The sequence below is a fragment of the Erinaceus europaeus genome, chromosome 2 (genome assembly GCF_950295315.1).
Source record: "Erinaceus europaeus chromosome 2, mEriEur2.1, whole genome shotgun sequence".
NCBI classification, from domain to species: Eukaryota; Metazoa; Chordata; class Mammalia; order Eulipotyphla; family Erinaceidae; genus Erinaceus; species Erinaceus europaeus.
Window position 1 is genome coordinate 99,103,660 of NC_080163.1, and position 27,615 is coordinate 99,131,274.

General features: G+C 36.9%; 1 protein-coding gene across 1 annotated transcript in view; it reads right to left on the reverse strand.

The window, feature by feature from the left end:
* GPM6A (glycoprotein M6A) overlaps positions 1-27,615 on the reverse strand; it is a 163,494-nt gene that overhangs the window by 23,544 nt on the left and 112,335 nt on the right. Inside the window, exon 3 of the mRNA XM_007528261.3 lies at positions 16,729-16,885. Coding sequence (XP_007528323.1) covers positions 16,729-16,885 — 157 coding nt within the window. The remainder of the gene's footprint in view (positions 1-16,728; positions 16,886-27,615) is intronic.

A 27,615-nucleotide genomic window follows, 5' to 3' on the forward strand; every position in this document is an offset into this window, starting at 1 on the left:
AAAGAAAACTACATTTCTGCTTATTTTCAGAGGATAAGTCACCCATGCAATTCATTCTTCAATCTGCAAACATCATGCTTGTAATAATTGTGTAGAAGTTACTATTTGATTTTGCACTTTTGTCTGTCAACAAAAGAGAAAGAATTTCTTGGATGATCCTTCTCCTTTCTCCAGTCTGAAAAATAGTGAATCAAACCAACAGTAGGAAAAGTTCACTGGTTATCTACTTAGAATTCCTTTTTCTCTCTTTAAGCTAACACATCACTAATTCCTTATACACCCAATGAAGATAAAACAAAGATCCATAAGCCCAAAACTATTGCCAAAAATCCTGTAAAGATCAGTTGCTATTCACTTGTCATGTCAGTAATCTGTATTGTTGTGACACAATATACTGGATAGTGGAGTATATATATAGCAAACCTTCAGCCAACATTATATTTAATGTGGAGAAGCTGAAAGCACTCCCCCTCAGATCAGGCACTAGACAGGGATGCCCACTATCGCTATTACTCTTCAACATAGTATTGGAAGTTCTCTCACCATAGCAATAAGGCAAAAGAAAGGAATCAAAGGAATACATACTGAAAGGGAAGAAGTCAAACTCTCCCTATTTGCAGATGACATGATAATATACATAGAAAAAACTAAAAAAAATCCAGCAGAAAACTTATGGAAATCATTAGGCAATATAGCAAAGTGTCAGGCTACAAAATCAGTGTACAAAAATCAGTGGCATTTCTTTACACAAACACTATTTCCAAAGAGGATATCCATAAATCACTCTCATTCACTGTTGCAGCAAAATCAATAAAATATCTAGGGATAAACCTAACCAAAGAAGTGAAAGACTTGCATACTGAAAATTATGAGTCACTATTCAAGGAAATAAAAAATGAATAGATAAATGGGAAATACCCGATGTTCATAGATTGGAAGAATTAATGTCATCAAAATGAATATTATATCCAGAGCCATATATAAATTTAATTTTATACCCATCAAGGTCCCACCAACATTATTTAAGAGAATAGAACAAAATTTACAATCATTTATATGGAACCAGAAAACACCTAGAATCACTAAAACATTCTTAAGAAAAAGAAACAGAAATGGAGGCATCATATTCCCAGATTTCAAACTATATTATAAGGCCATTATATTCAAGACTGCCTGATACTTGAACAAAAATAGATACACAGACCAGTGGAACACAATTGAAAGACCAGAAGTAAATCCCCCACCTATGGACATCTAATCTTTGATTAGGGGATCCATACTATTAAGTGGAGGGAAAAGGGTCGATTCAAAAAATGGTACTGTGAAAATTGGGTTGAAATATACAGAAGAATGAAACTAAACTACTTTATCTCACCAGAAGCAAAAGCCAATTCCAAATGAATCAAGGGCCTGTATGTTAGACCAGAAACTATCTATAAGTACTTAGAGGGAAACATTGGTGAAACAAATTCCCATCTAAATCTCAAGGGCATCTTTTATGATACAAACCCAATTTCAAGGAAGACTAAAACAAAAACAAATCAATGGGACTACATCACATTGAAAAGCTTCTGCATAGCAACAGAAACCACCACCCAAACAAAGAGACCCCTCACAGAATAGGAGAAGATCTTTACAAGCCATACAAGAGACTAATAACCAAAACATAAAGAACTCACCAAATTTAGCAACAAAAGAAGAAAATGGCCCAATTCAGATGTGGGGAGAGGATATAAACAAAACATTCACACAGAAGAGATCCAAAAGGTCAACAGACATATGAAAAATTACTCCAAGTCATTGTCAGAGAAATGTGAATAAAGACAAGGAGACACTACCTCACCCCTGTGAGAATGTCATACATCAAAAATGACAGCAACAAATGCTGGGGAGTCAGAGAGGACAAAGGATCCCTCCTTCACTGTTGGTGGGAATGTAAACTGGTCCAACCCCTAAGTAAAGCAGTCTGGAGAACACCTGCAAGGCTAGAAATAGACTTTACTTATGACCTAGTAATTCCTCTCCTAGGTATACACCCTGAGGAGTCGAGCACAGCCATCCAAAAAGATTTATGTGCATCTATGTTCATAGCAGCAAAATTCATAATAACCAAAACCTGGAAATGGCCCAGGTTCCCAACAACAAATGAATGGTTGAGAAAGTTGTGGTATTATCTGACTCATCTTAGATGGAGCTAGAAGAAATTATGTTAAGTGAGATAAGTCAGAAATAAAAAGATGAGTATGGGATTATCCTACTTATAAACAGAAGTTGAGAAAGAAAGGGAAACACAAATCAGAATTTGAGTGAGTTTGGAGTACTGCACCAAGTAAATATCTCTGGGTGGAGGGTGAGAGTAGATTTTCTAATATAAGGGGTGGGGGTATGGTCAGAGAATTTTGGTGGTGGGGATGGTATTAATATACACACGCCTCTCAACATATAGTCTTACAAATCACTATTTAGTCAATATGAGAATGAGAAAATAGATTGAATGTCTCAAACTTCCTGATGCACAGAACTCAATTCTGAGTATATATTTCTTCAATCTAAGCACTTAAGGTTTCAAATTGGTAACCTGACTGAATTTTAAATGTTAATGCATTTCTTTTTTTTTTTTCTCCAGGGTTATTGCTGGGCTCTGTGCCTGCACCATGAATCTACCGCTCCTGGAGGCCATTTTTCCCCCTTTTGTTGCCCTTGTTGTTGTAGCCTCGTTGTGGATATTATTATTTCCATTGCTGATGTTGTTCGTTGTTGTATAGGACAGAGAGAGATGGAGAGAGGAGAGGAAGACAGAGAGGGGGAGAGAGATGGAGAGAGGAGGGGAAGACAGAGAGGGGGAGAGAAAGATAGACACCTGCAGATCTGCTTCACCGCCTGTGAAGCGACTCCCCTGCAGGTGGGGAGCCGGGGGCTGGAACCGGGATCCTTACGCCGGTCCTTGCGCTTTGCGCCACATGCGCTTAACCCACTGCACCACCTCCCGACCCCCATGTTAATGCATTTCTAATAACTACTTTCTCTTTTCTTTTTTAATAATGACTTTTTCTTTGAAATATTAAATTACCTATAATCTTATACCAGGGAGAGTAGAAGCAACACTCTTATCAGTATATAATATACAACTATTTGTAAATAGCATTAAATGATACAAATCATGGTGAGGTATTGTATGATACAAGAAAATCCTAACCATGGGATTTTCAAAGTAAATCAAGTTCCCAAGTAACTTATTTATAACAATAACTAAATATCTTAAACTCTAAGACAAGAGGAACCTTCCCCACTTTCTATAAAACCCATATTTCTCCCAGTCCTTGAACCTCTAGGGTTGGGCTTATTTTCTTTCATGATTCTCTAGATCCATATCATTTGATACTGCATGTGCTGATTTCAACCAAATCAATGCAACCAGTACCACCTAGGCATGTTTCATTTCAAATTGTGTCCAGAAACTTCAGGTGTGGAATATCAACGCTTCAGCTCCATTACCTGCATGAGACCTTTTATTTATTTATTTTTTCTTTTTATTTATTTATTATGAAAAGGAAACACTGACAAAACCATAGGATAAGAGGGGTACAACTCCATACAATTCTCACCACCAGAACTCCATATCCCATGCCCTCCCTTGATAGCTGTCCTATTCTTTAACCCTCTGGGAGTATGGACCCAAGGTTATTGTGGGATGCAGAAGGTGGAAGGTCTGGCTTCTGTAATTACTTCCTGCTGAACATGGGCATTGACAGGTCGATCCATACTCTCATCCTGTCTCTCTATTTCCCTAGTGGGGCGAGGTTCTGAGGAATTGGAGCTCCAGGACACATTGGTGAGGTTGTCTGTCCAGTTAAGTCTGGTTGGCATCATGCTCACATCTGGAACCTCGTGGCTGAAAAGAGAGTTAACATATAAAGCCAAACAAATTGTTGACTAATCATGAATCTAAAGGCTGAAATAGTGCAGATGAAGAGTTGGGATATCTCTGTTTTGTAGATAGCTAGTAGGCATATTTTAGTTATATTCCAAAGGGCCTGTGGCTATACTAGTTTGTTTTTTTTCCCCTGAGCCTGAATATGTATGTAGATCCCAATTATTGTCTGGGGAGATGATGTCATGGCTGAAAAAGGACCAGAAAGCTGGATCAGGGAAGAGAGTAGCTCCTTAATATGGGAAAGGGTTATAAATATTGTTGATTGTAAACCCCGTCGATTTGATGTGATCTGGGGCCCATAATCAGCTTAGGAGCCTGTGTGACCTCTACATCCCTCTAAATCTGAGGTCGTGAGTAGGAACATTCCAAGCTGCCCCAATTTCAGGACCCATCTTCCTCAGGTGTAGCATAGAGTGTGTTGTCCAGTCTCACTTCGGAGGATGGAACTTTCTCTACCGTTGCTGATCCAAGTTGAGGGCAAGGTCCTATGGGGGCCCACAAAGGTGTCAATTGTATTGTTCCTGATAGAGATGGCTGGTAACAATGGAGAGAGCGATTAATTTGAGGCCTAAGCCCATGATGTCTGTTTGGGAATCTCAGGACTCCCCAACTAGGGCCCCAGCTGATGGGATGGCCTGATAGTGACTAAAGTGTCATCATTAAAGTATCCAGTCTTTTGCTCTTATTTAAGTTTTGCAGTCCTTGCTTTGATAAGGTTAGCTTTGGACTGAGCGACAGAACTGTAATAGAAAGTAGGTGAGGAGGGTATCTAAGTCTAAGTAGACACTATTTCATTATGAACTCTATACTGACTCACTGCAGACTATTGTGTACTTTTGCTTTCAGGTATATATTTTGCCCTAATTTATGGATACATGTGAACATATGCCCTATCTCATGAGACCTGGTCTATATCTAGGTTTTGGGACTTTGTTAGGAAGTGAACCACCTGAAATGGAATTAGAGCATACTATGAAAGGAAAGGTCAGGTGAGACCTTTTCTAGCTCATTAGGATTCCTTAATTCCATTTTAGGTGGTGCACTCCCTAACAAAGCCACAGAACCTAGATATAGACCAGGGCCCATGAGATAAAGCTTATGTGCACATTTATCCATAAGTTGGGGGAAAATAAATACGTTAAAGTAAAAGTTCACAGTAGTTTACAGTGACTAATTGCAAATAGAAAGACCTAAAAAAAAAGAAACTATCAAATAATAATCAAATAGTTTCTACTTAGATCTAGACATCCTGCTCACCTATATCCTATTTTAATTCCCTCAAGCACTCCAAAGCTAACCTTGTCAGACAAAGTAATAACTACAAATACTGGATAAGAGCAAGAGACCAGCATACTTTAATAATGACTGTTTTGGTCACAACCAGGCCACCCCATAACCAGGGGCCCTAGTCAGGGAATCCTGGGATTCTCACATAAGACATGATGAGTCTAGACCTCTAATAGATTCCTCTCTTAACTGTCACTGTTTACCTCCATCAGGAACAACATAGTGGATCCTCCTTTGGGTCACCACAGAACCTTGCCCTCAACATGGAACAACAATGGTAGGGACTGCCCCACTCTTCGAAGGGATTCTGGGTCAACATACCCTGCCACTTGAGGAAGACAAGTCCTGACATGAGTGCAGCCTAGAATGTTTCTTTCTATGATCATGGAATGCAAGCTCAGACCTTCAGGGGTGCAGAGGTTACACAGGCTCTTCTGCTGAATATGGGCCTAGGTCTGATTGATAGGGTTTACAGTTAACAGTAGTTATATACTTTTCCTATATTCTGGAACTACTCTCTTCCCTGATCCAGCTTTGTAGTTCTATTCCCAACTCTGACACCATCTCCCCAGACAATACCTTTACTCTACCTACATGTTAGCTAGCTGTCAGACTCAGACAGAAATTAGTAAAAGTCATGGGCTGCTTGGAATATACCTAAAATAGACCTTCTAGCTTTTTTTCCAAACAGGAGACCCCAAATCTCACCTGCTTTATTTCTGCCTTTAGGTTCCAGATTATTAAACAATTTCTTCTGCTTTATATCTTAATGCTTTTTTAGCCACCAAGTTGCAGATGCTACCATGATGCCAACCTGACTTCCCTGGGCAGAGGACCTTACCAATGTGTCCTGGAACCCCATCTCCACAGAACCCAAGCCCACTAGGGGTAGATAGAAATACAGTGGGAGTATGGATCAACCTGTCGACACCCGTGTCCTGTCCAGTGCAGAAGCAATTACAGAAGCCAGACCTTCCACCTTCTGCACCCCATAATGATTATGGACCCATAGTACCAAAGGCATTAAAGAATAGGAAAGCTTCCAGTGGAGGTAATGAGATACAGAACTCTGGCAGTGGGACTTGTGTAAAATTGTACCCCTATTATCTTATGGTCTTGTCAATCATTATTAAATCAATTAAATAAAATCAAAAGAAAAAATACTGGTTTATCACTTAATATTTATCTTACCTAAATGTCAGTTATTTAGCAGGAAAGGGAGTCTTAAAGCATACTGACTAAAAGCATAGGATTTTAAGCCATATTGAAAGAGGCTGATCTCCATACTTGGTAAAATAATAACAACTATTAAACTCATCTCACAAATTAATAGTGGGGGTAAAAAGAAATAATACATGAAAATATTTCATGTGAAAGCTGGCACATGAGAAGCACAGATAAAGTATTAGCTATTTCTATTCTAGAAAATATAGTTTTGATTATTTCTATTATTACCAAATTATATGTTTTGCTTGAATGATAGAACCATACGGGCTAAGTAAATCAGAGTTCATCTCACGTTTAGAGAAACTGAAAGAATAAGAAGTTCTTGAGTCTGGGAAAGTTATTCAAAGAAAGATCTCATTCCAGGAAAAAAAGAGTCCAGAAAATTTGGAAGCCATCCTAAAACTGCAGAAATCTCATTAATGTAAGTTCTTTGAAGAAAATAAAAAAGCCTTCCTTATTAACATTTTTGTTATTTGCAACTGTAGATTTAAAGACAAATTTATAGCTTCAACAACAATGAGCATGATATAGCAGCTTAAAACACATGGCCTTGGAGGGCTAAAAGCAACTTAAAAGTCCATGGAGAGTAATCACTCTGCTTTTGACTGCATCCTATCTTGAAGGCATTTTTTTTCTGTCCCACGAGGTTTTTTCAAAAGCTTCTTTTGAATTTCCTGTTCATTTTAGAATCAGGCATATAATTCAGTAGGATTTGACTCAAGTGTATAGGCACACTTTGAACTGTGTTGCTATTTCTATAATGAAAAGAATGACTTTTGAAATAATAATGGTTACACTGTTTTACTCTGGAAGGTACAATATTATTGAAAATTAATTAAATTGAATGTTATAGAATAAATCTTTGTTGTGATAAAATTTCTCCATTACTACATTTTATTCTCAGTAATAAAAATAAAAGGTAGTTTTACTACTTAGTATAAATCAGCAAGGTTTCAAATAGTCATAGTTTCTATTTCCTAAAGCTTTCAAATGAAACAAAGAAAAACATTAATGTTAGTCTATATCCCTATTTTGTATTTTATCATAGAATTGTATAATTTCTAAAATTGAAGAATTAATGTTTATTTTCAGCAATCCATTGCTAGAGATAAGGTACAGAGGGAGAAAGAGAAATCTGGGTACTAAGAAAATAGATAAGCTACTTTAAAAATATTTATTCATTTGTTTATGAGAAAAAGAAAAAGAGGAAGAGAACCAGAGTGGGGCTGAATGGTGGCACACCTGGGTGAGCACATATGTTACACTGTGCTTGACCTGGGCTCAAGCCCCTAGTCCCCTCCTGCAGAGGGAAAGCTTCACAAGTGGTGAAGCAGGTCTACAGGTGTCTCTCTGTCTCTCCCACTCTACCTCCCTCTTCATCTCAATTTCTGGATGTCTCTATTCAATAAATATGTAAGGAATATATATATATATATATATATATATATATGAAAAAGAAAGAGAATCAGAGCATACAACAATAAAAATCAGGAATCTGTTCCTGAAGGTACAATGTTCCATCCACTGTGCTACCTCCTGCATCAAAGATAAGCTACTTTTATTCTTAGTGGAATGATTTCTGAGAATTTAAATTTTCTTCTGATCATGAAAAAATATTTGAATTTTTTGGTGGGAGCTATTTTTAAAAGATGGAGACAGAGAGGCAGAGATAGAGAGCAAAAGAGACCATAAACTGGAAGCTTCATTCAGTGCCGAGAGGGCTGGGCTCAAGTCTGTGTCATACATGTGGCAAAATTATAGCACACTACCCAAATGAGCTGTTTCACCATTCATTGATAGATACTTAAAATTTTTTATTTTATTTATTTGTTTATTTTCCATTTTGTTGCCCTAGTTTTTTTATTGTTGTTGTAGCTATTGTTGTTGCTATTGATGTCGTTGTTATTGGATAGGCCAGAAAGAAATGGAGAGAGGAGGGGAAGACAGAGAGGGGGAGAGAAAGATAGACACCTGCAGACCTGCTTCACCGCTTGTGAAGCGACTCCCCTGCAGGTGGGGAGCCGAGGGCTCGAACCGGGATCTTTCTTGCTTCACGCCACATGCGCTTAACCCACTGTGCTACTGCCTGACTCCCAATAGCTACTTTTAAAGGAAATCCTTTTTGAATCCAATGTCATGATGCTTAAGGAATACAGTGAAAAACACCAAACAAATGAAAACTGAAAGAAATAAAAATTACTACTACACTTGAATCAGAGGACTTGGTCACGAGTTTTATGAACATGTGAGCTCCCAAAGTCACTTTCTCATTTGTGAGTTGAAAATAAGCATGTGTTTCTCGACTGTCATGAAGAAAATAAAAAGAAGCTCCTATGTGATATCATTTAACCAGAAACATGATCCATAATAAACCTTACTTTCAAAATATATAGCTGGTACAACCAACAGCCAAAGTCAGTAAAAATTATATATATTTGTAAAATTGATGATTTGTTATTTCTTAAGGCTTGATATAATCAAAAGAAATCTATGGATGCAACGGGTTAAGCACAGGTGGCACGAAGCCCAAGGACCGGTGTAAGAATCACGGTTCGAGCCTGGCTCCCCACCTGCAGGGGAGTCGCTTCACAGGCAGTGAAGCAGGTCTGGAGGTGTCTATCTTTCTCTCCTTTCTGTCTTCCCCTTCCTCTCTCCATTTCTCTCTGTCCTATCTAACAAGGATGACATCAATAACAGCAACAATAATAACTACAACAACAAGGGCAACAGAATGGGAAATAAATAAATATAAAAAAATATAAAAAAAATCTATGGTTGATGTACTTGGTGTTTCTCACATTGAACAATCATTATATTTGATTGCTAAAAAGTTTGTCCCTGCTTATATTTAAGAAGAAAAATTTGCTGTTGTGGGAAGTTAGATAAATAATATGGCCACATTGTTGTTGTTGTTTAGCCATAGTTTATTACATCATTAACATATATAAAATCTCACTTCTTCCTAATTTACAAAGAAAAAAATCAATAAAATTTCCTAGTTAGGTTTCAGTTAATTAATTTGTTGACCATGGATGGTAAAAACTGCCATAAGATGATAGGAATCAACTGCAAGCTTCATAATTAATATTTAAAACATCAAATTATCACATCATCATTTAGTACCAGTTCATGCGAACATGCAAATCACTGTTACGATAATCATCTTCTTGTTATCATCTTTTGTTTTCACTTTTATTCAAAATACATTTTTGAACTCTTAGAGGATTATTAGTAAAAAAAAGTATTAAACATAGCCATAATTATTTTTTTAAGACTTGAAATTTTAAAAATTAAATGTGATGTCAGCAAGATAGCTCAATTGGATAATGTGCCTGCATTTACATACAAACTACCCAGGTGGTTTGCGTGGTCTGTGTCTCCATTCAAGGAAGCTTTGGAGGAGCAGGTGCTCATAGTATGAAGTGCAAAGACCCTGGTTTGAGGCCCTGGCTCTCCACCTGCAAGGAGTTGCTTCACAGCAGTGAAACAGGTGGGATGCATTGGACCAACCTTCTCATGGTACATCCCGTGAGTACCCATTCATTGGGGAAACTGATGATCCTTCCTAGCCGACTGAATCCACATGGATCCCAGTCACTTTCAAAGCCAGCAACAAGCAGCTCCTGAAAGCTTTCAACCTGACCTGTTGACTGGCTATGGAAGAAGGGCAAACGCTAGAAGAAGAAAGTGAAACAGGACTGTAGCTCTTTCTCTCTCTTCCTCTCTATCTTCCCCTCTAAATTTCTCTCTGTCCTGTCAAATAAAAAGGAAAAACTGGATTCCAGGAGCAGTGGAATTGTAGTGCTGTCATGGAGCCCAAGTGATAACCCTGGAGGCAAAACGAACAAACAGAAAAAGAGATAGCTTTGGTGATATGGTACCTTACCCCACCACACTCCTCCCCTCCTCCCCCAGGGTCTCTGTCTGTCTCTATCTGAAACAGTTTTCCAGAATGAGTGAAAATCCAGCAATAACAAAAAAAACCATAATTTTCTTTTGACCTCAACCTGTATATTTAATCACTGTTACAATTCTAATGTGGGGGTTACAACATAGACATATTATTATAACTTAAGACTGAAATATATTATTGCTTTTGGATTATGTAGCTATTGAGATTACAGGGTATTTAGTCTGAAAATGACTTACAAAGGAAACTAATTTTCATTTTAACACATATTAATTTACACTGGCTATCTGAGAAAATCACATTTTATTGAGCTGCAGACTTTCTGTGGCAATGTCAGTAGATGTGTACTCAAGATAACTAACACCTCAAGAACAGCACTGATGAGAAGGAGCTGACTGATCTGATTTGACTGAGTCTGTGAACATGATAATCACTGCAGAAATGCTCCATTCAGGAGCATTTTTTCAAGGCAAAGCAGAAATGGAAAAATTGCATCTACTGATAAATACAAACTTCCCTGACAACCAAAGTTATACAATCAATTTCTTCAAAAGTTATTGTTAATGAGGTTGATTTCTTGTTAACTGTTTAGGAGCACAGGATATAAAAATATTCCAGAACCTTGCCTTTACTATAAAGTAATAGCCCCAGTCTCTGAGGGGAAGCTGGGGACATCCTGCCCTGCCACTCAAAAAAGACTGGTCCTGAGTTGAGTGCAACCTGCATTGTTCTTCAGATGTGACCATGAGCTATAAGCTCAGACCAATAGGGACTTAGAGGTTACACAGGCTCTGGTGCTAAATATATATGCCCTGGAGCAGTAGATGGAGATAGTTAATTTTAGCCACAGAATTTTTTTTTTCACTAGAATAGGAGCTATTCCCTGCCGTAATTCAACTTTCTAGCCCTTTACTCTGACACCATTCTCTCAGATAATATTCTGGTTTTTAGTTTGTTTTTTTTTACATACTTTTAAGTTTTTAATTATAAAATGAAAATAATGACAAGACCATAGGATAAGAGGGGTACAATTCCCACCACCAGAACTCTGTATCCCATCATCAGACAATATTTGTATCCAACCTCAGGCTAGCTACCAAACTAAAGCAAAACTACCATAGTTTTGTGTCCCCGGGAACATGTCTAAAATGGTTTTCCCAGTTTCCATCTACCCTAACATCCCTAATCTCACCTGCTCTAATCCTACTTTTTGGTTCCTATTCATTAACCATTTTGTCTCAATTTAGGTTGTATCACCTTCCAGACACTAAGTTACAGATGCTACCACAACTCCATCCCAGCTTCTTTGAGCAGACGACCTCACCAATGTGTCCTGGACCCTCACATCTCCAGATATGCTATGTATGTTTCCAACCAACTACATGGCATGCTGCAAAAGGAGAATCTATAGTGACAATAAAAGTTTCAGTAGTTTCCATGTCTAGGTATAGGGAAAGATGTATAGTACAGAGGATTGTTAGAGCAAGAGCAAAGTGTACAGTACTATAATAATGAGCACATATCATGATACTTTTGTCCAGATCCATAAAATAAACAACAGCAAGAGTTAGTCCTAATGTAAACTACAAACTCTGTGTGACAATTACAAATCTACTACCCTGATGAAGAATCTGGATAGTGAGAGAGGCTGTACAGAAATGGGGGCAATAGGTATACATGTATCTCTGTACATGCTGTGAACCTAAAACCTCCCTTAAAAATTCATTAAAGGGCAAAGGAGAAAGCTCACCAGTAAAGTACATACTTTACTTTGCATAGGAACCCAGACTAGAGTCACTAATACCACATAGGAGCAGGGGAAACTACACAAATGGTGGAACAGTGCTGTGGTCTCTCCTTTGGTTCTCTACTATTCTCCACCTCCCTCTACTTGAAATTAAAAGGCAAAACGTCCTCTGGAGGCATGTTAACCCCCCCTCCCCACTTACCTTTCAGCATATACAAAAACCATGAAAATATATACTACAATGCTTCCTTTTTTTAGTACTTCATGCTGGTCTCATCCATTCAACAAATTCAATCATTTCTCTATATAATTCATGTCCTATGAATTTTACATCTGTTTCATCGAAGACCTAGGTAATTATAGTAGCCTTTTAAATTAGCAAGATAATTAAAACCTCTCAGTCCAATTTCCATTTTCCAAATTACTTAAAGAATTCTTTGTATCCTCCAAACCATTTCAAAAACCAGTATTTGGAGATTTTTTCCTAGCACAAAAGGCATAAAGCTCCTGATTAAAAACAGAGGTATCCATTGGCAAATCATATAAAAACATAATTATTATTACTTAATCAAAATTTAGTGGCTTATTAAATTATACCTTTCCATGTATATATGATTTTAGCAGTTGAACCAATTTTAATATTTGTAAAATGTCATCTGATCATGTAAAACAAAAGCTACTCATGTTACCAGCAGTTATGATAAATGAATGTATTCAGGATGGTACATTAGGATCCTCAAAATTTATGAACTGAAGACATTTATTATCCTTAAGATGAACTCCTAGCTGTAATAAAATTTTATTTAAATGGGTTTGAGGTCCCACTTTACACCTGCAGGAAGGACACTTCGTGAGCAGTGAAGTAGGTCTGTAGGTGTCTTTCTCTCCTCTCCCTCTCAATTTCTCTCTATGCTATTAAACAAAATAGAAAAGCAAAGAAAAGAAAAGAAAAGAAAAGAAAAGAAAAGAAAAGAAAAGAAAAAACTGGCCGCCAGCAGAGCGGCGGCAATAACCTTGGTGGTAATTAAAAACAATTGATATTAGTCAGCATTAAAACAGACATAGTGTTCATAACAGCACAATTCATAATAGCTAAAACCTGGAAGCAACCCAGGTGCCCAACAACAGATGAGTGGCTGAGAAAGCTGTGGTATATATACACAATGGAATAGTATGCAGCTATCAAGAACAATGAACCCACCTTCTCTGACCCATCTTGGACAGAGCTAGAAGGAATTATGTTAAGTGAGCTAAGTCAGAAAGATAAAGATGAGTATGGGATGATCCCACTCATCAACAGAAGTTGAGGAAGAAGATCTGAAAGGGAAACTAAAAGCAGGACCTGACCAAATTGTAAGTAGGGCATCAAAGTAAAAACCCTGTGGTGAGGGGTAGACATGCAGCTTCCTGGGCCAGTGGGGGGTGGGAGTGGGTGGGAGGGATGGGTCACAGTCTTTTGGTGATGGGAATGGTGTTTATGTATACTCCTAGTAAAATGTAGTCATATAAATCACTAGTTAATTAATACAAGAGGGGGGAAATTAATTGTATGTCTCGAGGTTTTTCAAAACACAAACTGAATCTTTTCAATATATAGGCTGTGTAATTGATACGCAGACTCTCTCAAAAGCCTAGACCAAGTAGATCAGAAACAACCAATAGCACAGCTATATACAAGATACTGGGTACTGTACAGCAAACCCTAACAAAAGGACTTTTCAAAGTTAACCCAATTACCAAATAATGTGATGATAACATTAATTATCGATTGTCTTTTTGAACCCTAAGACAGCAGGAACCTCACATCTCCACTATAGAGCCTCTACTTCCCCCAGTCCTGGAACCCTTGGATAGGGCCCACTTTCCCGTATGTCTCTCCCAATCCATATCAAATAATATTGCATCTGCCGATCACAACCTAACCGACACAACGACTGCCACCTCAACATGCTTCACTTCAGACTGTGTCCAGAGACTTCACGTGTGGAATGACAACCCTTCAGCTTCATTACTCGGGTGAGACCTTTCCTTTCATAGTATACTCTAATTCCGTCTCAGGTGGTTCACTTTCTGACAAAGTCCCCAAACCTAGATATACATCAGTTTCTGTGAGAGAAAGCATATGTTCACACGTATTCGTAAACTACTGCAAAATATATACCTGAAAGCAGAAGTACACTAGAGTTTGCAGTGAGTACCCCCCTAACACTTCCTCTCCACTATTCCAAGCTTTGGGTCCATGATTGCTTAACAATTTGCTTGGCTTCGTATGTTAACTCTCTTTTCAGTCACCAGGTTCCAGATGTCATCAGGATGCCGGCCAGGCTTCCCTAGACTGAAGAACCCACCAATGTGTCCTGGAGCTCTGCTTCCCCAGAGACCCATCCTACTAGGGAAAGAGAGAGGCAGACTGGGAGTATGGACCGACCAGTCAACACCCATGTTCAGCGGGGAAGCAATTACAGAAGCCAGACCTTCTACCTTCTGCAACCCACAATGACCCTGGGTCCATGCTCCCAGAGGGATAGAGAATGGGAAAGCTATCAGGGGAGGGGGTGGGATATGGAGATTGGGTGGTGGGAATTGTACCCCTCCTACCCTATGGCTTTGTTAATTAATCCTTTCTTTAAAAAACAAAACAAAAACAGACATAGAGCTCATTTGGATAGTGTGATTACTTTGTCATGGGCATCACCAAGGTTTGAGTTCAGCCCCCACAAGGCACTTCCCCCAAGGGAAGCTTCAATACTGTGGTGCCTATCTCTATCTATCTCTGTCTATATCTAAAAGAAGTTTTCCTGGACAACTTAAATAAATAAACAATTAATTAAATAAATACTGGAAAAATAAAGGTAGTTACTATTTACCTTCAAAATAAAAAAACAAAGCAGAATGGAAATAGGAAAGAAGATAGTTGATACCCCTGTCTTTTCTTGTTATTACTGATTTGAAAAAGTTGTCTTACAATAAGCTTTGCCCCCCTCCCCACAAAATAAGTAAATTATTCAAGAAATTATTCTAGAGATAGTCATAAGATAGGCACACTATTTTATGAAATTATTAACAAATAATAATCACTACAAATTGATACTGGTCAACATAAAAACTGGATTTTTTTTTTTGTTTTTTTAATGAAAAAGATGCATGAAGAGAGAGAGATCAGAGCACTGCTCAGCTCTAGCTTATGGTGGTGTGGGGGATTGAACCTGGGACCTCTGAGCCTCAGTCACGAAAGCCTTCTGCATAACCATGGCTATCTCCTTGGCCAAGAACTTTTTAGAAGTTAATAATGATGTTTGGTAATTAACAGATCTTTCAAACATTTCTGTAAGATTGTAATTATTTCTATTATTCTTTACTTGAGTTATCTTAATTTGAAATATAAACTTTATATAATTAAATGCATGCTTTTTTTTTTTGACTCCAGGTTTTTGCTGTGGCTTGGTGTTAGCACTAGGAATCCACTGCTCCTGGAGGCTATTTTTCCCATTTTGTTGCCCTTGTTATGGTTGTTACTGTTGGATAGGACAGAGAAAAATCGAGAGAGGAGGGGAAGACAGAGAGGGGAGAGAAAGATAGACACCTGCAGATCTGCTTCATCGCTTTTGAAGCGATCCCCCACCTGTAGGTGTCCCCACCTGGGGGCTCAAACCGGGGTCCTTACCGCCAGTCCTTGAGCTTCGCACCATGTGCGCTTAACCCGGTGCACTACCAATCAGCCCCCTTTAATTCTTTTTTTTTTTTTTAATTTTTTTCTTTTTTCTTTATTTCCTTTTGTTGCCCTTGTTTTATTGTTGTAGTCCTTTAATTCTTTTTAGCCAGATCATCGCTCTGTTTTATTTCACTGAGGTGATGGGGACTGAATCTGAAACTCCCAAGTCACAGGCATGAAAATCTTTTGTACAACCATTAATACTATCTACTTAGTGCCAAATGAATATTCCTTTGAATTTTATGAAAGAGAGAGAAATCATGTCGATCAAGGGTGAAAGGTCCAATATTTCATTACAGGAAAACTGCTCTGTATAAAATTGCAAAAGTAATCTCAAACACATTAAATTTTCTGTATTCTTATGTACTGATAAATATACATTCACTGTTACATTGCATTATCGCTAGAATTACTATCATTTTAATTTGCGACTAACTATAACTATATCCTTACATCAATAAGGGCATAAATCTTAATGTACTATAATCCTTATGTTAGTTTAAAGTACAAATTACATTATTTAGTTTTCCCCAAATTTATAGTAAAATAGAGATATACATAAGAGGGAGTAACACTTTCATATCTATAAATTTCAAGTCTTTTTTTTTTTAGTTATTCTAAGTATTTTGAAGGAACCCCAAAAATTGTTGGGGAAAAATCATAATTCAAGCAATAATATTAATACCCCAGGAACAAAACTAATATTGCTTATGATTTGCGAATTTGAAACTGAATTTTTACATGGAGTAATCTTAATTTAGAAAATGGTGTTAAGATTTAAGAGAGCCTTCACAGAAGAAAATGTTACTGTGTTAAAGAAAAATACTTGGATTTCTGGCAGATAAATACAGGCACATGTGTGCTGTTGAAATAAATCTGTACTGAACACTGAACACAGACACATCACATACCCAGGCGCTCACACATCTTCCGCAAGTGGTGATTTTGAAGTCCCCATAAAGATCTTTGATGGCCCCAGTTGTGAAGAAACCTTCCACCATCAGCAAAATGCCATATACAAAGAATGCAGCTGCAATGCCATAGATCACATACTTAAAGATGTCAATCCTGGGGGAGAAAAGACAGTGATTTATTTTAACCTTTTCAGAGCTGATCTTCAGCAATGGACTTATCTTGCTCATGGGTCCTTCAAGTAAAAGCTATAGAAAATTCATATTCACAATGGAGGCTGAATTTTTGCCTTTTATGCTTTTTGTTTACATAGACAACTTTCTTCCGTTACTTCTAGTATCTGTTGATAAGTACTTATTGCATTTGTAAATATATTCCTTGTCCCTTCCAGCCGTCTTCCATGCCTGGTTTACACCTAATATATCTTTGGATAAAGCAGAACATTACATTTCTGATGTAGTTTATTTAATTCTACTTAATAAGTTGGAAAATTAACATGCAACTTTTGAGTTGTGGTAATATATAATGATTTATGTATATAACATTGAATTTCTAAAATTCATGTTAAAAGGGATAAAGAATAAGGAAGCTTCCAATGGATAGGGAGGGATATGGATCTCTGGTGATGGGAATTGTATGGAAATGTATCCCTCTTACCATAAAAACTTGTTAATCATTATTAAATCACTAATAAAAAGAAGAAGCTTTATGGCTAATAGTACATTTGGTTTAAAATAATAAATATTTGAAATTACAGTCCATTGTAATGTTTAAAAAATAGTTTTATTTATCTATTTTGAAAGAGAAAGAGCATACAGAGACCAGAGCACCATTCTAAAATATGTAGTACCAGATATCAAACTCAGAAGCTCAGGGGCCGAGTCATGGTGCACTCAGTTGAGCACACATGTTAACCATGTACAAAGACTGGAGTTCAAGCTCTCAACCCCACCTGCAGGGGGCTGAGGGAGGGGGCAGTTTCACAAGTGGTAAAGAGCTGTCTATCTACCTATCTATCTATCTATCTATCTATCAATCTACTCTTCCCTTCATTGTCCTATCAAAATAAAAAATAAAAAGAAGGAAAAATGGTCACCAGGAGTCCTGCAACCTTGGCACCATGCCCCAGCAATAAATCTGATGGCAATAAGAAAAATAAATAAATAATCAAAGTCAGGAATTCATATATGAGTCCTATAATCTACTTCTGAGCAATCTTCCAGACTGTTCTATTTTAATTTTGTATTTATTTCATACTTAATATAAAGTATCACTGAGAAGCCATTGAGGGATGGCACACCTCCTGATCACACTCCTCATCGAGAACATGGACCCAGCTTTAAGTCTCTGGTCTCCATCTGCAAGGGAGAAGCTACATGAATGGCAGAGTAGTGCTGCAGGTGTCTTTCTATCCTCCCTCCTCTCCTTCCTCCCCTTTGAAATTCTCTCTGAATTATCAAATAAAATAAATAATGAATAAATTTTAAAAACAAAGCATACCTGATATTTTTGCTGATCATCATGTTGGTAATAAAACACTGTGGTTGTGCAGATATACTTCAAGCAGTTAAGTATCACTTATGGATATTTTATGGTATCGGATTACAGTCTACTTACAGTAGAATCCCACAGAGGAATAATAAGTACTCTTTCTTTACAAAAAACATTTATCAATATTTTAAAAATTTGATAGGACAGAGAGAAATTGAGTGGTGTAGGGGAGATAGGAATGTGAGTGACACCTGCAGACCTGCTTCATCACTTGTGAAGCTTCCTCCCTGCAATGGGGACCTGCACAGGGGCTTGAACCTGTGTGTGAGTACACACACAACCATATGCACCACCACCTTCAAGCCCTGTAAAAACTCTTTCTTTCTCCCTTTCTTCCTTCCTTCCTTTCCTTTCTTTCTTTCTTCCTCTCTCTCTCTCTCTCTCTCTCTCTCTCTCTCTCTCTCTCTCTTTCTTTCTTTCTTTCTTTCTTTCCCTCCAGGGTTATCACTGGGGCTCAGTGCCAGCACTATGAATCCACTGTTCCTGGAAGCTGTTTTTCCCATTTTGTTGCCTTTGTTGTGGTTGTTGTTATAGCTGTTGTTGTTGGATAGGACAGAGAGAAATCAAGAGAGGAGGGAAAGACAGAGAGGAGGAGAGAAAGATATAGACACCTGCAGACCTGCTTCACCGCTTGTGAAGTGACCCCCTGCAGATGGGGAGCTGGGGGCTCGAACCAGGATCCTTATGCCTGGTCCTTGAGCTTTGAGCCATGTGTGCTTAACTTGCTGCACTACTGCCCAGCCCCCTAACTTTTTCTTTTCTCACAGTTAAATTTTCACATACTGATTTCACATTTGCCAAGCTTGGATATCACTCTCTCCTTTTATTAATTAGAAAGTGATTAGGACAGGAAGGGTGGCTGGAAATGATGAAAGTTTCTGTTGGTTTCAAAGGATGCTGAGGAGGATGGGGCTAGACAAATGGCTGAGCTGGTGGAGAAGGTGGAGTGTAGGATACAAATGTGTGGGGTCCTGGATTTGATCCTGGGCTACTTGGTTGGAGCACTATTCCTATCTAAGTAAGTAATTAAATAAATATTTTTCTAAGTAAGCTGAGAAATGAGGGACTATTAATAAACAAAGCCCCTCCCTGCTGCTGATGATCTAGAGACTATGTATGTTCTGGCAATACGTGTAAAAAAAAATACTTGTAATAAAGTAAGTGTATGTGTTGCATAATAAAGGAGGAAAAAGTTGTACTGACGTTTAATGTACCAAAGTTACTGTTCAGTGACTTGATTTTTACTGTCAGAACATCTAAATATCTCACAATTCTGTCAAGGCCAGTGATGAGAAATTTTGTAAGTCTGCCAAGCACATGAAAGAATCTGAGGAGCTTATAAATATACTACACTTAGATATTTAGCTATGTATCATTACTTTTTACTACTATTAATTCTGAAATGAATAAGTTTATGCATATGAACTTCAAAATACCCCAGAATGTATCTTTACAGTAGGGAGATTAGTTGGAAATTAGGCCTGTAGTTTTATTATAAATTACTAAGTCCCTCTTTTGTAAGGTTTGTTAATATATTTTATTCCAACCATCACTATATTAGAATATTTTCATCCACATCATGATCAATGTAATTATTGCAAATCTGATGGGTGCTAAGTAATATTTTGGCATCATTGCCTTACTTCTCTAAGTAAAGTTGAATTTTGTTTATATTATTATGAAAAATAGTTACTTTTTTGTGAATTGTCTAGTCATATTCTTTGCCCAGATGTCTCTGAGAATTGTGGTCTTGTTGTTCCTTTAGTTTTTGAAAGCTCTTGTATGTTAGAGATATTAAATTATAAGCTGTGACAAGTGATGTAAATATTTTCTCTTGGTTTGTCATATTTTTTGTCTTTTGACTTTATTTATGACATTTTCTGTACAACTTAGAGAACAAAAACTTATGTGGTCAAGTTTATCAGTCTTCTGTTGATTCTAAGACTCCATTCTTATATGTCTTTTCATATACCCATATTTCAGAGGAATTAACTCATGTTTTCTTCTAGTATGCAACATCTTATTTTATTGCATTTAGACTTCTGATAAATTTGGTGCTTCACCTTGGGTAGGTCAAGAATTTAATATATTTTACTTTCAAAATGAATATCTGGCTACCTACTGACTGATGTTGAGCTTCTTTTCATATACTTGTTTGTCACCTGTCTTCCTTGGAGAAGTTGTGCAATTTCTACTAATAATTCTGAGCTATACTTGGTACACAAGTGGTTCCCAATTTTTCATAGTTTTTTGTGACCCTCAGAAATACACACCACCATAAACCAGAGCTGAGTAGTGCTCTGGTGAAAGATGGAAAAGAGAAAGAAAGAAAGAAAGAAAGAAAGAAAGGAAGAAAGAAAGAAAGAAAGAAAGAAAGAAAGAAAGAAAGAAAGAAAGAAAGAAAGAAAGAAAGGGAGAGAGAGAGAGAGAGAGAGAAAGAGAGAGAAAGAGAGGAAGGAAGGGAGAGAAAGAAAGAGAAAGAGGGGGGTCGGGCGGTGGCGCAGTGGGTTAAGCGCATGTGGCGCAAAGCGCAGGGACCGGCGTAAGGATCCCGGTTCGAGCCCCGGCTCCCCACCTGCAGGGGAGTCGCTTCACAGGTGGTGAAGCAGGTCTACAGGTGTCTATCTTTCTCCCCTTCTCTGTCTTCCCCTCCTCTCTCCATTTCTCTCTGTCCTATCCAACAACGAATTGCGTCAACAAGGGCAATAATAATAACCACAACGAAGCTACAACAAGGGCAACAAAAGGGAAAAAAAAAAAAAATGGCCTCCAGGAGCGGTGGATTCATGGTGCAGGCACCGAGCCCAGCAATAACCCTGGAGGGGGGAAAAAAAAATAAAAACAAGAAAGAGAAAGAGAACAAGCAAAAATATTAACCATCTCTAAGTTTTTCTTATGCATGTGAGTCATAATTACAAAAATTATATATCTTATATCCTGTGAAATTTCATTTTGGTCATATTAAAAAGTATTACATGATTTTACAAAGGTAATTTTAAAGGTTACAGCTCTTTACATTATTTAAAAGTTTCTCAAGACATTTTACTAATTCCCCATTTTGTGTAGTGGAAGAAAGAATGAGTCCCTAGATGGGACTACATCCTAATCTCTACAACTTGTAAATATATTGCCTTGGTAAAATAAATGTGGCAGATGAGATTAATTTAATGATGTTGAGTTTGAGAGATTATCTCCAGTTATCTGCCATGAATGTGACAGAATCACAAGAAATTCAGGATCAGGTTAGAGAGATATGAAACTGCTACACTGCTGTCTTTGAAAATGGAAAGAGGCCATCGGCCAAGGAATGCAGGTGGTCTCTGCAAGTTAGAACCAGCCTAAATGAATTATCCCCTAGAATCTCCAGATGGATTGCAACCCTGCCAATACCTTGATTTTAGCCCAATCCTTTCAGGCTGATGACTTCCAGAAAAAAAAACTTAATAGATCTGTATTGTTTTAATTCACTCTCAATTTTGCGATCTGTTATAGTGTCAATAGTAAAATAATACATCACTACTATTAACATCATGCTGGCAATGATTATTTTAGATAAATCTGTGTGCATATGTTGTATCTCTGGGATAAATTTATAGAAAATGTTAAGGTCTGAATTAGTGAGATGGTGTCTAGAAATTCTATGTCAAAATAAAAATGCACTGATAAAACTGAGAGTGCCTATGGTCCAGGAGAGGTGGCATAAGGCTTTGGACTCTCAAGCATGAGGTCCTGAGTTCGAGTTCGATCCCCGGTTGCACATGTGCCAGAGATATGTCTGCTTCTTTCTCTCTCCTCCTATCTTTCTTATTAATAAATAAATAAAATCTTTTAAAAAAATGGAGAGTACCTACTACCTCTTTGTTTTGCAATGCCAAGTATTATGATTTCTTGTGAATTCACAGTTAAAACAGCAATGACATAATTTTAAATTAATTTTATTAGTTTACTAGCATGGATGAAATGCATTTATAAACTAAGAATGATTCCATGTCTTTATACATGTTTACATTTTGCTATTTTTTTGTGCAATTTTCTTGCAGAACTAGTTTTTCATTTGTTGAAATTAGACTTAGAAAATCTTACAGTATAAAATGTAAACATTTTTCTCAAGCACTTTGTATCTCCTAAATCTTTTGACAGTTTAATGGTCAAATTCAATTTATATTATGTCAAATCTATAAGTCTTTTCATTTTTTAAGTTTCTTTATTGGGGGAGTAATGGTTTATAGCTGACAGTAAAATACAATAGTTTGTAAGACATAACATTTTCTAGCTTTCCACATAACAATTCAGCCCCCACTAGGTCCTCCTCTGCCATCATGTTCTGTAAGTCTTTTTCATTGTGATTTCTTTTCCTTTTTATTTATTTATTTTTTATTTATTTAAAAAAGGAGACATTAACAAAACCATAGAATAAGAGGGGTACAACTCCACACAATTCCCACCACCAAATCTCTGTATCCCCTCCCCTCCCGATAGCTTTCCTATTCTTTATCCCTCTGGGAGAATGGACCCAAGGTCATTGTGAGATGCAGAAGGTGGTAGGTCTGGCTTCTGTAATTGCTGCCCCGCTGAACATGGGCATTGACTGGTGGATCCATACTCCCAGCCTGCCTCTCTCTTTCCCTTGTAGGGTGGGGCTCTGGGGAAGTGGAGCTCCAGGACACATTGGTGGGGTTGTCTGTCCAGGGAAGTCTGGTCTGCAGCATGCTAGCATCTAAAACCTGGTGGCTGAAAAGAGAGTTAACATACAAAGCCAAAAAAATTGCTGAACAATCCGTGGACCTAAAGGCTGGAATAGTGCAGATGAAGTGTTGTGGGGTCCTCCATTTTGTAGATAGCTACTAGGCATATTTTGGTTGTATTCCAAAGGGCCTGCAGCTATACCAGTTTTTTTTTTCTCATTGTGATTTCTTACATTGCATATATACTTCTTGTTCCACAACACATGTAATTCTTATATTTCTTCTAATTCTTATCTTATTCTTAAATTTTGTCTGTCAACATACCTTAGTGTTACTTGGTAAAAATGTAAAGGATGTAATTTCATATGTCCTTATAAATACTTATATGTACTTAATTCTCTGTTTGCTTTTTCTATTCAAGTCTGATATTTTGTGATTGTCCATACCATATAAGATTAGTCATTAAAGTTTCTCTATCCCTAAAAATCAATTCAAGCACTACTACTACCATTCTTTGATTCATGTCTTTAGTTTGATATGGATGGCACTTCAGCAACTAATATTTACTGTATCAGTGATTAACAAGATGTTATCCTATTCTATTTTATGTCCCTAAATATTAGCACAATATTTCACATATAACTCATTAATTCTTTTTTTTTCATTAATTCTTAATTGATTCAGCAAAAGATGAACAAGGTAAAGGATTTATCTGAAAAAAAGTTGCATTTTGAAAATAACACTGGAAACTTAGAAGAAATGCAGGTGTTTTAAATAAAATTCCATAGTTGATGTCCACAGTAACTCAATTAGTTAAATAGACACTAATACTCATACTAAATAAAGATGCTCAATGCTTAGTGAATTTTAGATTGTAAACATCTAGGAACCCTTAAGATTGATCTGATGGATAAATCAATTCCCTCTCCCTCTTTCTCCATCTCTCTCTCTCTCTCTCTCTCTCTCTCTCTCTTTCTCTCTCTCACACACACACACACAGAGACACACACACACACACACTTTTTCTTCTTAGCAGAGCATTGCTCAGCTTTAGTTTATGGTGATAGAGCTGCAGACATAAGAGTCTTTGTTTAAATAATTATTATGCTATCTTTTCCCCAAATCATTGCATTTAAAGGAAGTCCACTTAATCTGTAGAAAACTCTGACTTTCACCAAATTCTTCAGCAACAACAAAAAACTATTTTCCTACAACATGGAATCTATTGAAACTGTTGATTCAAGTTTCTGTCTTTGATTTACAAAGTACAAGGGAAATGTGTGTCTACCTGATTACTTTAAATATAATTTGAATAAAATTACAGGTACATTATTTGTATGCTTTTTAAGTTGCTGTATTCCAGGGTACTAGAAAAGAGAAAACAAGTCTCTGAAATCTAGTTCAATTTAAAACTTACTCAGGTGCTTACTTTGACTGAAATCACTATAACAGTCAAGTGTATTGTGACAGAGCTGAGGACAATATCATCATTATCATCACAGCCATTGATCACCTTCATATTCATAAACAGTGGTGTAGCAATTCTTATGCACCGTCTTATAATTGCTTTAAAATGCCAACTCATTTTATACCTATAATTACCTGAGGAAGTAGGCAGCATTATTAGTATGCTCCTCTTACTGATTAGTGCCTCAGGCAGACCTATGAGGCAACTTATCCAAAGTAAAATAGGTAGAATGGGGCAGAATGCACATAAAACTAACATGTAGTGTTACACTCATCTCTCTCTTAATTCTTTACTGTTTATTGGCTTTATCTTTATACAAGTTCATGCACATTTAATACATATTTGTGCATGTTGTTTTATATTCATGGATAGAAGTTGATAAATAAGTACAAAAAAGGGAAACACCATGTAGAAGTTGGATTGGATTTGGTGTGTTGCACCAAAGTAAAGGACTGTGGGTGCTGGTGGGGGTTCAGGTCTTGGTGTATGATGGTGAAGGGGGATTTAGGTTGTGGTTGTGCATTTTCAGAAAATATAGAAATTTTACACATGTATCATAAACTATATTTACTGTAAACTACTAGGCCCCCCGCCAAGTGCTATTGAGGATATGGAGGAAAAGAAACGGAGTTGTATTGTTGATAGTAATGCTAACTGGTGCTACCCCTTTGGAAAACAGCATGGAGAGTGCTTAGGCAAGTTAAAATGGACATATCTTATAATTCTGAATATATAATACATAAAAACACCAATTCAAAACCACTCATTCAAGGGGACATACACAATTTACAATTGTCAAGCTGTGGAAATAATCTAAATATTTACTAACGGATGACTGGATTAAGAAGTTATGAGGCATATAGTCATTGGAATGCTACTCTCAATTTTTAAAAGACAATAGTGTGTTTTTCAGGACAAAATGGATGAAATTGTATGTGACTGTGTGTAGTCAAGTAATAAGGAATTGAAATACAACTACCAGATAGTTTTGTTCATATGTGGCATATAAGGAATTGAAATGCTTGATTAAAAACAATGATCAAATTGTTTCTAAGACTTTCTGAAAGCTATGGTGGTCAGTGTTATCACTGCAGGAGGATGGAAGCACATCATTACAGAAGTTTGGTGGAGGGTCCAGTATGGAACTATATACTACTCTAGGCTTATACTCTTGCAAACAATTATTAAATCATTAATAAAAGTAGAAAAAATAAAATGCTAATTTGAGCACGACTTGCCTAAAATATTACCTAAGAAAATGTTTGCTGCTTGCTATATCAGATGAGGAATTTAATATAATCTTCTAATACAAGTTCTAGCTGGGGAACAAAATTCTTTTGATTTTCCAAGACTGACTAATAGCCTAATATCAATATTAATTTAACTGGATTTCATAATTCTTATAAGTGGAAGATTTCAGCTACCAGGGTTGATTCATTTTTATTATTTTATTTTATTTATTATTGTATAGAGACAGTCAGAAATTAAGAGGGAAGGAAGGGGGTGGTAGGGATACACCTTCAGCCCTGTTTCATCACTCGTGAAGCTTTTCCCCTGTGGGTAGGGACTTGGGACTTGAACCTGTGTTCTTGCACACTGTAATGTGAGCGCTTAACCAGGTGCACCACCGTCTGGCCCTGATATCAAGCTTGATTGTCAACACACTGGATCAGAACAGAATTTTACACTGCTGTGGTTTCTGTCAACCTGCGAAATTATGTTTGGCTCACTATCAATTCATCTTTTTTTCTCCCTACTCACTAAAACTCATTATTGAGAGATACCCATCCCTAATTAATGAACTAGGAATAAACATGAATTACAAGCTAACTTGAAGATTTACATATTTGAAGTTAGTTGAAAACAGGAGCAATCTATTTTAGTCAAGATTATTGCCTGCATTTTTAGGTAAATAAAATGAATTTATATGTGGATTAAATATTATAGGCTTTATTATCTAGTAAACACAGTTTTGATGTATTGTGGCCTGAAGACTCAGTAATAGACTGAAAATAAAATACATTCAATTTATAAATCAAGGGTATGTAATCACAGATGTTTGATATAATTTGCCAAACACAAATATAACCCCCTCATCTAAAAAATTATTAGAATGGGGCAGAGTTTGTGGTTAAGTCTTCCTTTTTCCTTACTTCAGGAGATCTATTAAGAAGGTCAAAACACTTTTTGCAAAATTAGTGATTTTAGTCTTAAAATGTTATCTAATTTGTAAATAGTTTCCAGATCATTGGCTTTCACAAATTTGCTTTGCAAAAATAAAATACAGACTCTACTTTGGATCACTCAGTCAAATGAAATTTATGTAGCATAATAATAACACGTTGCTAAAGGACTCTTAGATAAGAAAATCTGAATCATAAACTAGAAAACATATTTCCTTATCACATGGCAGAGAGTGACAGAACAGTAAGTTGTGTTCAGTGTTGAAGAAACCTAGTATTTATGCCAAACTGACAGATGCTGTGCTCGAAATCTTGGAATACCCCCTAGTAACAACAGTGGTGTATATTCTACACTTACGGTTACTATTGTTGAAATTAACAAATGACCATGGACTTGAAGGACTAAGCTGACTAATTCAGAGATATAAATACTTTTAGGGAATGAAATACATGAGGAGACACAGTGTGGTAATTAAAAATGTATTAATGGGTCATAAAATCTCAGAGAATTTGGTCTTTTTCTCTCCAAGATGGTCTCTCCATCTTGAATGGAATATGACACATTCACTGGTGGTGTCAGAGCTATTCTTCAGATTATCTTCTACTGGTGAGAGCAGGTGATATTTAGAGCTTTGTGTATAAAATATAAATTACAAAGAGACTAGTGATTAGTTTATAAACTTGTTTATAAGAAGAAAATTTGACATGCTAGACAGATGAGTCCTGTAATGGGATAATCGCATCTCAGCATGATTGTCCTGCAAATATCTCCCCACAGAGTTAGGATATTAGGCCTGGTGGTGAACCTGGTTGAGCGCACATGTTACAATGTGGAGTGATTCAAGTTTGAGCCCTTGGGTCCCCACCTGAAGAGGGAAAGCTTTGCAAGTGGTAAAGCAGGGTTGCAGGTGTCTCTCTTTCTCTATTCCTATCTCTCCTTTTCCTATGGATTTCTGGCTGTCTCTATCCAATAAATAAATATAATTTAAAATATTTTAA